This window comes from Pipistrellus hanaki, assembly GCF_964339955.1.
Source record: "Pipistrellus hanaki genome assembly, chromosome: X".
Taxonomy (NCBI): domain Eukaryota; kingdom Metazoa; phylum Chordata; class Mammalia; order Chiroptera; family Vespertilionidae; genus Pipistrellus; species Pipistrellus hanaki.
The window spans coordinates 68,003,107-68,015,629 of record NC_140524.1 but is presented as its reverse complement, the minus strand read 5'-3'; the positions used below and the strand labels follow the sequence as shown (position 1 = coordinate 68,015,629).

The 12,523-nt window shown below is 40.0% G+C and overlaps 1 protein-coding gene across 2 annotated transcripts in view; it reads left to right on the top strand.

The window, feature by feature from the left end:
• OPHN1 (oligophrenin 1) overlaps positions 1-12,523 on the top strand; it is a 307,777-nt gene that overhangs the window by 278,937 nt on the left and 16,317 nt on the right. Inside the window, exons 21-22 of one of the 2 annotated variants that reach the window (XM_084869542.1) lie at positions 178-492; positions 10,578-10,737. In XM_084869542.1, coding sequence (XP_084725668.1) covers positions 178-492; positions 10,578-10,737 — 475 coding nt within the window. The remainder of the gene's footprint in view (positions 1-177; positions 493-10,577; positions 10,738-12,523) is intronic. The other variant, XM_084869543.1, reaches the window with a different exon arrangement.

The following is a 12,523-nucleotide window of genomic DNA, read 5'->3' as shown; positions in this document are numbered from 1 at the left end:
GTGACTCCACAGGAATTGGGACAGGCAGAGATTGATTTTTTAGGATATTATTGATTTAATCCATAATAATAGCTCCTTTGCAAATGTGTATAATTTTTCAAACCATGTATGCATGTATTCAATGAAAAGGTGATAAAGATTATCATTAATCTTACACTTTGCACCAACTCTTCCTAGATAAAATTCAACATCAAACACCCAATGGTACTATCACCAGCAGTATAGAAATCCCCAAACCACCACAATACCCCAACCTGCCTATTCAGAAGAGTGGGGAACCTGATCCTGGGAGAAAGTCCCCAAGCAGACTTGCTTCAGATGGCAAATTGGAGTCCTGCCCCGAGGTGGACATGGGGAAATTGGTGTCTAGGCTGCATGATGAAGGAAGGACCAAAGCCACCAATGGACCTGTGTCAGGCTCTGGGCCCACAAAGGCCCCCTCTTTACACATAAAGAGACCAGCTCCTCGGCCCCTAGTTCATCACAAGGAGGGTAAGTGCTTGGGAATCCCATGGGAACCAAAATTGAACCCAACTACTTTTCACTTTCAGATCTTTCTGAAATTAGAGATATATAAGTAGAAATCTGTTCCATTTTACTGCCATTGATATTGGTTTGGTAGACAATAACATAAAAATCATTCACAGTAATTGCTAGAATATAAGCTTCATGAGGGCAGGGAATTTTAACTTATTTTATTTACTTCTATATCCCATGTGCTTAGAACAATGCCTAATTGTCCCATAGAAGGTAGTCATTATTTGTGGAGTAATTTAATAATAATTATATTTATTATTATTATTATTGCTACTGTTGCCATTTATTAGGTATTTGCTATGTGCCTGGCATTGCAGTAGGCACTGACATGCTCTTTGTGATCTTTACAACCTTACTGTGAAGAATGTATTATTATTATTGGGTTTTTTTCTACTAGATACCTGAGGTTCCTAGTGGTAAGTGACTTGCCAAAGGCTACTAACTGGCAGAGCTGTGTTCTAAATCTTACCAAGTCTCCTAGGCACCAAATCCTTTGTTCTTTTCAATAAGGCACAAGTACCACTTTACCTTTTTATAAGAAGCTTTGAATCTGTGAACTATTATTTTCTTTCTAGAGGCCTGATGCACAAAAGTTGTGCAAGAGTAGGCCTTCCTTCCCCCAGCTGCTGGCACCGGCTTCCTTCTAACACCTGGAATCCGCGCTTCCCTGTGGCCACCAGCAGGCACCTGGGACCCGGACTTCCCTTGCAGTCCTGGCTTCATCCAGAAGGATGTCTGAAAGGACATCCAGTCTAATTGGAATATTATACATTTATTATTATAGATTCTTACTCTCCAGTTTTGTAAAAATAAGGACAAAGGGACAACAACTTCTGCAAAACACCCAGCAATTTCACTTCTGGGAATTTATCTGAAGAAACCCAAAACACTAATTCAAAAGAATATATGCACCCCTATGTTCATTACAGCATTATTTACAATAGCTAGGACATGGAAACAGCCCAAGTGCCCATCAGTAAATGAGCAGGTAGAAAAAGCTGTGCTACATTTACACAATGGAATACTACACAGCTGCAAAAAAGAAAGAACTCTTACCATTTGCAACAGCATGGATGGACCAGAAGAGTATCATGCTAAGCTAAATAAGCCAGTCAGAAAAAGACAAGTGCCATATGATTTTACTCCTATGTGGAATTTGATGAACAAACTGAACTAACAAGCAAAATAGATAAAGAACAGGCAGAGAGCTCTGGTAGAGGGCGAAGGGAGTTAGGGAGTGCAGGGATTGAGCAAAATAGAAAAGAGAAAGAATTCATGGACATAGACAATAGTGTGATGATTGTGGGGGGATAGAGGTGGAAGAGAGTATAGGGGGATAAATGGTAATTGAAAAGAATAAAATAAATAAAAATTACAAATTCACAATGTGGCTGGCTTCTGCATATTTAATTGGCTACATCATATGAAGACTCAAGTAGGGAGCTTGGGACTAATCCAGTGGGAATATGTGGAGAATATAAGTCTATGAAAACAGTATGGTATAATGGAAAGAATATGGACTTTGATAGCGCCCAGGCTTAGATCCAAATCCTGATTCTTTTACTTTGATAACCTTCTAAAAATGTGCCTTATGTTTTATACCCTGGCCTGTTCCAAAAACAATTTAAGGCATTTCACAATATAGAAAAATATAAGTACTTAAAATAGTAAGAATAATTTATTTAATAAACAAATGTTTATTGATTATTTACTGTGTGCCTGGCCCCATTCTAGGTATTGAGGATGTTAAAGTGAATAAGACATATAAAGTCCCTGCCTGCTTAAGGCTTATATCAGGGCTTAGCTAACTATGGCCTGAAATGGTTATAAAAACTCAACAGGAAAATTGTATGTCATAACACATGAGAATTATATGAAATTCAAATTTCCATGTCCAAGGACATATGCTCCTTCATTTACATATTATCTACAGCTGTTTTTGCACTACAGTAGCAGTATTGAGTAGTGGCAACAGAGACTTTGTGGCCTGCAAAGCCAAAAATTCTAGAGTATAGGTAAGAAAGTTAAGGCCAAGAGAGTGAAAAGGTATAATTGTAGGAAGATGGAAAGACTGGAGTTAGTACACAAAATGTTTGTCATGAAACTTTATACACTTGCTTTAGCCTTTGGCTCCAAACTTTCTTGAGAAAACAAAAGGGGGGGGGAACCTCAATGGTTATATAATTCCAAGTTCTTAAAGTGACAACAACAAGCCAGTTATTCAAGTAAAGCACAACTCTTCTGCTTTTGAGAACAGAAAATGTTTCTAAGAAGCATTTTCTCCCATGGATGGTTGCTTATTTAGCCTCAGCATGGGTTGATGAAATTGTCTCAGGGCACAATTCAGTAAAAGCTATGCTTTGGGTGGTAGTGGGGGAGGGGGGGCGGGAATACAGTCAGTAACTAAGTAAGTGACTGCATTCTCTGGCTCAACACACTGAAGCATCTGTATTATTACAGTTAAGTTATTTAACCTCTTTGCACCTAAGTTTCCATGCCTATAAATGAGAAAAAATAGCTCACTCCACAAAATTATTACTAGGGTTAAAAATGAATAACAAGTAAATATTCAAAATATGTTACTATTTCCCTCCCTTTGCCCTTTCCCCTCTGTAAGACTTGCCTCTTCTAGGAAGTAGCCAAGTAAGGCCAAACTTCTATGTAGACATCTGCTTCAATTTATAAGTCATATATTGACCTTCACATCAGTCTGGTAGAGAGTTGTGTAACTTAGCTTATGTTCATCACAGTAAAGTTTGTCTTGCCTGTCGCCAACCCTTAAGGTCAGCCAGATGCTATCATATCAGCACACACAGTAACTTAGCCCTCCCTATCAGTTCCGCTTTCACCATCTGCTGCTGCAAAGTTAAATCCCAGCTGCATTCTCCTCTTCCCCTTTCTTCACAGCCCTGTCCCACGCTGCTGGTGGTCACTGCTCTGATCTAATGGTTTCAGTTAACGAAAGTACTGACCTGACTATGCAATGTTAGCCAGAATATTTAAATTTCTGCCACAGCATTGCCTGGCTTTGCTTGCTGCCTAAGGCTACTGTGATGCAGCTTTTTTCAAAGCTTCATGCCTCCAGCTTTGGTTACAGAAAACATAACTGAGGCAGTAGTTCTAGCCTTGCTAGAAAATTAATCAAACCTCTGGTGTTGCCTCTTTGGACCTTGCTCACTCCCACCTCCTACTTTCTCCCTTCCTCCCATTTTTGCTCCCACTCCAGGGATAGATTCCAGGCATAAGTACAGATATCAATTAAGCCAAAGCTGCAAAAAGTTCTGTGACTCTGAGCTATAAGACAACAGCTTGAATGGCAGTTTCTGAGGGAGGGAGCTGTCATCTCAGCAGGCCTACCTTAGAATTGTCACTCTGTTTCACCTGTGTTGTTCAAAGCTTTGTCTATCATTCTGAAAGTCAGTGCACAGGCCTCATTGCTTTAGTGATCCAACTATGTCACTGTCCTGTCCCTTACCTTGCATTGTTCCAATATTTGAGTGGATTTGATAGTCTCCAAATTTTTTCTTAGTGATTAAAAATAGCAAAAACAAGGGGCATGCTAAATCACTTTGTTCCATGCAAGTCAACTTTACAATAAGATCAATATTGTTTGCTGATGTAATTTTGCCAAGGGTTCTTTTCTATTCCTGACATGGAACAGGATACTTTCTCTATGTCTGTTATATCTAATCATGTGATAGTCCTATGAGGTAGGCTTTGTCATCCCCATTTCATAGATGGAGAAACAGAGACTCAGAGAATTGAAATAAGTTGTCCAGCCACCCAATTTGTAAGATGTAGAGATAAGACTTGAACCCAGACTTCTTGAGTACTACATTCTATTTTTCTTTATTGATTAAGGTATTGCATATGTTTCCCTACCCCCCCCACGGTCCCCACCACCCAACTCATGCCCTCACCCCCCTAGTGTCTATGTCCATTGGAGTACCACATTCTTATTTCTTAAGTGGCTATAGTTATCGTCCCTTTTCTGTTTTCTGAGCACCATTCATTTGGGGGCAGAAAAATTATACAAGCCCAGTTTCCTCCCTTCCTTTGATGTTACTACCTGTTTCCAGACCTGGCTTTGGAAAGGGTATTTATGTAGCTTCTACATTGGGACTTTGGGGTTTCCTTTGGAGAATGGAAGGGCAAGACATATTCTTGCATGTATTTGTTTATTTATTCAGGCATAGTGTTATGCAACAGGACAGATGAAGATGTAAGTCTATGGTCCCTGCCTCTCAAGGTTCATGGTGAGGCTGGCATGTAAGCAGTCAGCTGTAGCCCAGTGTGATCCATGTTCCTATTGGGGGTGAGAAAAAATTCCAGTAGGAGCATGGAGTAAGCCCTTCACTCTATGTGAGGTTCTGAGATAAAAGTATGGAATATATCCACACTGGGACCCTATGCCATGTGGGTTAGGGGTCCTACTTAGCTCTTTCCCTCTGTCTTAAGGGAGGGAAAAGACTTCATTGTGATGGCATGCTCTTGGGCTTGGAGAAATAGTGCTTGTTAGGCCTTACTCAGCCATAGGGCCATTGATTAGTCACTGGGGTGATTAATCTTATGAGTGGCATTTGCATCTGCTCTAAAAGTATTAGTAATAGACTTGCTCTTGCAATAATGGGTTGTGTTGGCCATTATCCAAATTTTCTTGTTTGGACTCATTATGCTTTAATTATCTACTGTATTTGTTTTTCATTCTATGCCTTCCTTGAAGCCTAACTTCAGATTGATCCAAAAGGATAATAAGTGGCTAAAAGATATGAGACTTATAGCTGAGTATGGGTAGTGTCATAGAAAGAAAGATATAATTCTATAAGACTGGGGGAATCTATATGAAGGAACAATCTCCCTTTACTCTTTGTCTTCAGGTTGGGTATAGTTGGGTATAAGAAAAGGTAGAAGAAAGTTAGTTAAGGTTGAAGATTGATAGCCTAAGAAATCTATGAATGCTAAGATTTTTCTGGTTATAGTCATTTGACAGAGAATGGGAAGGGAGAGAACAAACTGGGTTGGAGAGGGAGGTCAGATTGTAGTAAAAGTCAGGTTGTGGACTAAGGTTGAAAATAAATTATTATGAACTACAGTTTGGTAGAAAGACCATAGGCTCAAAAGCTTAGTGGAGTCTTGGACACAACTTAGGCTGCAGAGTCTCCCAGATTTGATTTTGAATCCTCCTTCATGCTAGGTGTGGGACACTGAACATGCCATAATCTCTGTGATCTGTGAACTTTAGTTTTCTCAAATGTAAAATGAAGATAACTGTGTCCATAGGATTTCTGTAAAAGTGAAATATCTATGTGCTTGGCACATAATATGTATTCAGTAAAATGGCAGCAGTTGCTTGGCTTTTATAAGAATCTAATTACTAACTATATAATCTTATTTAGATAAACTTCACTTCTTTGAGCCAGTTTTCTCAACTGTGAGAGAATGCCTATATTGCAGACATGGTTTTTGTGAGGTTTCATTAAATTTTATATACAATGCATCTGGTATATATAGAAGTTCAAAAAATGATAGTGGATAGGTGGGTGACATCTTCCCAGGAAATGACAGGCATGGAAAATGATAGAAGTATAACCTTACATATTTTGGATCCTATGAAAATAAGCCTAGGCCTCAAATATGGATGCTATAAAAGAGCTCAGATATACTCTTTCCATCTTCAACCTGTCTCTGGCAATGCAAAAAACATCCAGAAAGAGGAGGACCATTGTTGAGGGGAAGAGGCAAGGAAGGATTCTTAGCTCTCTCTCAAGGTCCAGCTCAAATCCTATTCCTTCTATGGAGCCTTCTGACAATTTTGCCCCAGGGAATTCTCCTTTTACTTACTTATTTTGGGCACCCGAGTTTGGCCCTCTAATGTGGTTGCAGAGTTACATTTTTCACATATTTGCAATGAGTGTGACTTCATTCTCCAACTCAGTTTTAAGCCTCTGGAGGTGAAGTCTGTTAGATCATATGTGTGCATTTCTTATGAGAGCATAAGGCTGGGCACAAAAGCTCTCAAAGCAATATCCAACATATTGAACACATTTTTATTTAGGTTTCAAAATAGCCCTGAAATATGAGTATATCATTGTTTGTATGTATCACAGATAGCACAACTGGGGACTTAAAGAGGGAAAGCTTTTTTCATCATCCCTTTAATGGGCATAACTATATTTTTCTTTACTCAATACTTTTTAAATATCAGTTGCATGCTAAGCAATTTACTTGGGCCTTTTGTGAATACAGAGAAGAATCCTATCTGGAAGAGAGCAGGTGTTCAGTAAAAAGATAACTAAAGTTATACCAGTTATATTTTATTATCATTACCACTGTTATTATTACTAACTAGGGGCCCAGTGCATGAATTTATGCACCTTGTGGGGCGCAAGGCTGAGGTGGGCACAAGGCCGGGTCTCAGCCCCTCCTCTGTGCCCCTACCCAGGCCCTCCCATTGTAGCCCCTCTCCCATCCTGCTGCTGCTGCTCCTACACCAGCCCTGCTCACATTCACTAACAGATGGAGCAATTGGGGCCAGCGCTGGTAGTGGGTGCAAGTGGGACTGGCGCCATCAGTGGGTGCCAGCAGCAGCTGCTGCCCCAATTACCCCTCAGGGGCTAAAGGAGATGGAGAAGCCCTTAGGGGCAATCGGGGCTGGCAGCCACCACTCACCTGCTCCACCATCTTGCCATGGCTGATGCCTGCCATGTTCCGTGCGTGCCCCTTGTTGGTTAGCACAAGTCATAGCAACCAGTTGTTCGGTTGTTTGGTTGTTCCACCATTTGGTCTATTAGCATATTACAGTTTTATATATATAGATAATAATAAAACAGCAGACAATGGGAAGAACAGTGGATGCAGATACAGGAGATAGGGGTTTCAATCCTCACTCTACTACTTACCTATGTGATTATGGGTGAGTCAGTTCACCTTTCGAAACCTCAGTTTCCTTCTTTTTTTAAAAAAATATGTTTTTATTGATTTCAGAAAGGGAGTGGAGAGAGAGGGAGAAACAACAATGATGAGAGAGAATCATCAATTGGCTGCCTCCTGCATGCCCCACACTGGGATGGACCACACAACCGAGCATGTGCTCTGACCAAGAATCAAACTGAGACCTGGTCATAGGTCGATGCTCTACCACTGAGCCACATCAACTGGGTTGTTTCCTTCTTTATAAAATGGAGACAATAAGTAAGATCCATCTGTTCTTTCCTTCCAAGCTTATTGTGAATACCAAATAGTTTTCTGGGAGAGTGATTTGAGTGGTATATAGTAAGTTAGAAAAATTAGATTACTATTATTATTTGGGTCATTTTTCTTCAGTGTACCTAGCTTGATGCTAAGGGGAATAGCATGTCCAGTAAGACATAGTCTAGCTTCCTTCTTTGTAAAATGGAGACAATAAGTAAGACCTGTCTGTTCTTTCTAAGAATCTGAGACCTCCTGGTCGATGCTATCTTCAAATTTTTGGATTCTTTTTTCTTTTTGCTCTTCCAGTTGAGTGTTTTTTGCTTCTTTGTATTTCAAATCTTTGACTTGATTATTGTGTTTCTTTAGTCTTCTGTTGGATCAGTGTATGTTTAATTTCTAGTTGGTCCTTTTTTATATCCTCAAGGGTCTGGCTAAATTTATCAGCCTTTTCTAGGAAATTCTTGAAAAACCTTACAATTGTGGGTAGCTTTGTGTGCTAGGTGTCCTATATGGCCCAGTGGTTCAGTCTCCCCAGTCACCTGAGGTGGACACTCTTGGTGCTCCCCTTTGTGGACTGTGTGTACAGCCTTGTTGTAGTTAAGTCTTGATAGTTGTTGGTATCACTGGGAGGAATTGATCTCCAGGCCAATAGGCTATGTGTATTCACTCTGTCTATGCTGGGAGACCTCAGTCCTTTGCAGCTTCTCTGATTCTCCGTGTGCTTTCCTCTTTCCTTCTGGTTGTAGAATTTCCACTCAGTCAGCTTTTCTGTGGTTCTGGATGATGTCCGTTCTGTCTTTTAGTTGTAGTTTTGAAATTGTTGTGCGAGGCAGCAGTTTAGGTTTTTTATGCCACCATCCTGGTTTCTTCCTCAATTTTCACTGGGAAGATCTTTAAGGAGGAGAAAAATGGTGTAAAAATGCTTAGGGTAAATTTTATAATAGTATTAAAATATTAAAGTTAATATTTTTACATTTACTTTAAAATGTTTATAGAAGAAAACTTAATGAATATCATAGTTGCATAGTTGTGCATGTGTTTATTTCCATATTGTGTTCATTAGGCCATGACTATTTTTGTGGACATTTTTCACTTATAGTACATGCATATATTTTTTTATCTGGCCCAAGTCCTTGTCAGTTCATTCATAATATGTTTTGGTTAAATGCTTCTAAGCATTGACTCATTTGTTTGGGTCTGACTTTTTGCTGTTAAGAAACATGTGTTCTTCCAATATATATATATTTAACCCTTTGTACTCCGAACCATTCTGGACATTGGCTACCAGCTACTCGACGCTACTTTGCGGCGGAGTGCGTTGAAATAACTCAATTCCCCGTAATCACTAATAAATTGCAATGTCCCCTGAGAGGGGACATCCGAGTGATATGCTAGAATTCCGATGTCCCCTGAGAGGGGACAGCGGAGTGCAAAGGGATATATATAAATTTAAATTCTTCATTGTTGAAAGTATTACATATGTCTTCTCCCCCCACTCCTTTGACTTCTCCTGGCCTCTTCCCCTGCCCAGCCCATGCCCCAGCCCCCTCCTATTGTCTGTGTCCTTTGGTTATGCTTATATTCATGCATACACATCCTTTAGTTGATCTCTTACCCACCCCTCTTATCCTCCCCTACCTTTCCTCTGGGGCTCGAAAGTCTGTTTGATGATACTGTGTCTTTGGATCTATTTTAGTTAATCAGTTTATGGTCATTATATTCCACAAATGAGTGAGATCATGTGATATTTATCTTTCTCTGACTGGCTTATTTCTCTTAACCATATGCTCTTCCGTTCCATCCATGTTGTTGCAAATGGTAAGAATTCCTTCTGTTTTTTTTTTTTTTTTTTTTTTTTTACTGCAGCATAGCATTCCATTGTGTAGATGTACCACAGTTTTTTAATCTACCCATCTGCTGATGGCAACTTAGGCTGTTTCCAAATCTTAGCTATTGTAAATTATTTTGCTATGAACATAGGGGTGCATATATTCTTTCTGATTGATGTTTCTGCATTCCTAGAAGTGGGATTACTGGGTCAAATGAGAGTTTCATTTTTAATTTTTTGAGGAAACTTTATACTGTTTTCCACAGTGGCTGCATCAATCTGCATTCCCACCAGCAGTGCATAAGGGTTGTTGTTTTAATTACTTTTTTTGGGGGGGGGTTAAATTCCTAGGGACCTTATCCCCAAAGTGGACCAATTAGGTCACTGAGTATGAAATGTCTCATATGTATGATTTTGCATTTCATCCACACTGTTGCAAGATAGAATAAGCAAGGTGTACAGTACCACCACCAATTTGTAAGTTCATCCATTTCACCATACTACTTACAGAAACATCCTATAAAATTATGATGTGTATTTTCTATTGACTAACTTGGAAACTGGAGACAGAGGCAGGAAGGCAACTTAGGAGGCTGCTACAATAGTCAAGACCTAAGTGAAAAAAGCTTGAGTTTTGATGATGATGAATTTAATAAATTGAAATTCATCATCAAACATTGACTAAGCACCTACTTTGTGCCTGGCACTATACTAAACATATTAGTACATAATTAAAATATCTCAATATCTTTGTAAATACTATATTATTGGTCTTAATTAATAAGACCAGCAAATTGATGTGAATACTCTAGGTCACAAAAATACAAACTTCAGATCTGATTTTCAAACATAGATTTTCTGAATGTATACCTGCTGGAAGAATTATAAAGAAACAAAAATCCAGAGTTGTTAGTGACCAAAGAGAAATGGGTCACTGAGGAGATGGCCTAGATAGCTTTGATATTGTGTAGTTTTACATTTGGATAACCATCAAGGTTTTTTATATTGTTTTCCCTTCCAGGAGACTCTGACAGTTTCAGCAAAGTGCTGCATCCAGGAGAAAAGCCAACCATCATTCGTCCCCCAGTGAGACCTCCAGATCCTTTCTTCTGGGCAGCTACTCCCCAAAAAACAAAGCCAGATATTGTAGCTGGCAATGCAGGGGAAATCCCATCATCTGTGTAAGTAGGATTATTCCTCATCTTTGACCTAAAGCCAATCTTAGGCCACCAGCAAGGCTTTCAGGATTACTATTGTGGTTTTGAAGGGTGTACAGTGCACAATCCTGGGCATTATTTACTTCATAGTCTAAGGCCGTGGTTGGCAAACTGCGGCTCTCGAGCCACATGCAGGTCTTTGGCCCCTTGAGTGTGGCTCTTCCACAAAATACCACGGCCTGGGCAAGTCTATTTTGAAGAAGTGACGTTAGAAGAAGTTTAAGTTTTAAAAATTTGGCTCTCTAAAGAAATTTCAATCATTGTACTGTTGATATTTGGCTCTGTTGACTAATGAGTTTGCCTACTAATGGTCTAGGCAGTGTTTCCCAAACTTTTGACATATATGTACCCCTTCTATAATTTTTGTAACGCTGAGTACCCCTCATACTCATGAGAACATAGAATTAGGCACAGCTAAGCACGGTGCAGTGCATATCCCCACCAAACTCCGGTGCAACGCGTACCCCCACCAAACTCTTCCCGTACCCCTGGGGGTACGCGTACCACACTTTGGGAAACACTGGTCTAGGGGAATGCACAGATCAGCTCTGTTCAGAGTGTTCTACTCTACACTGAGGGCTGAGAGATTTCCCCAAAGCTGTCGAGCTTGGGCCTTAGTGCGTAATAGGAGACCATTGTTTCTAGCTATATTGATATCAGATGGGTGGTAAGATTACCTTCTGTTTTCATGCTCCCTTGGCTCTGGAAGTTATCTTTTTTTTGGTTTGTTTGTTTTTGTTATTGCTACTGGTTTTAAAAGTAATTTAATAAACAGATTCATTCATTGTACTTGTGCCTTGAGGCTTTCTATTATTACTAGGCCTGGTACATGAAATAATTAACAGGAGGGGGGTCCCTCAGGCCGGCCTGCACCCTCTCGCAATCCAGGACCCCTCAGGGGATGTCCAACTGCTGATTTAGGCTCCATCCCACAGAGATCCTTGTGGGATCAGGCGTAAACTGGCAGACAGACATCCTTCTTGCAATCCAGGACCTCTGGCTCCGAACCACTCACCAGCCTGCCTGCCTGATCGCCCTAACCCCTCTGACTCCCTGCCTGATACCCCTAACTGCCCTCCCCTGCCGGCCTAATTACCTCTAATTGCCCTCCCCTGCTGGCCTAATCGCCCCTAACTGCTCTCCCCTGCTGGCCTGATCACCTCTAATTGCCTCTGCCTCAGCCCTTGCCACTGTGGTATTGTCCAGAAGAACAATTGGAAGATGTCCAGTCTAATTAGCATATTACTCATTTATTAGTATAGATTATATTTTTTTCCTGAAATATTTTATTTTATTTTTCTTTATTGAATAAGGTATTACATATGTGTCTTTATCCTCCCATTGTCCCCTCTCCCCCAACTCAAGGTCTCACCCCTCCCCTGGTGTCTGGGTCCATTGGTTAGGCTTATATGCATGCATACAAGTGCTTTAGTTGAATTCTCCCCTTTACCCCTCCCCTCCCCTACTTTCCCTCTGAGGTTTGACAATCTGATCAATGCTTCTCTGTCTCTGAATCTGTTTTTGTTCATCAGTTTATGTTGTTCATTATAATCTACAAATGAGTGAGATCATGTGATATTTATCTTGCTTTGACTGACTTATTTCACTTACTATAATGTTCTCCAGTTCCATCCATGCTGTTGCAAATGGTAAGAATTCCTTCTTTTTTACTGGAGCATAGTATTCCATTGTGTAGATGTACCAGTTTTATATTTTATTTTATTTTAATTATTTTTTTAAAATATATTTT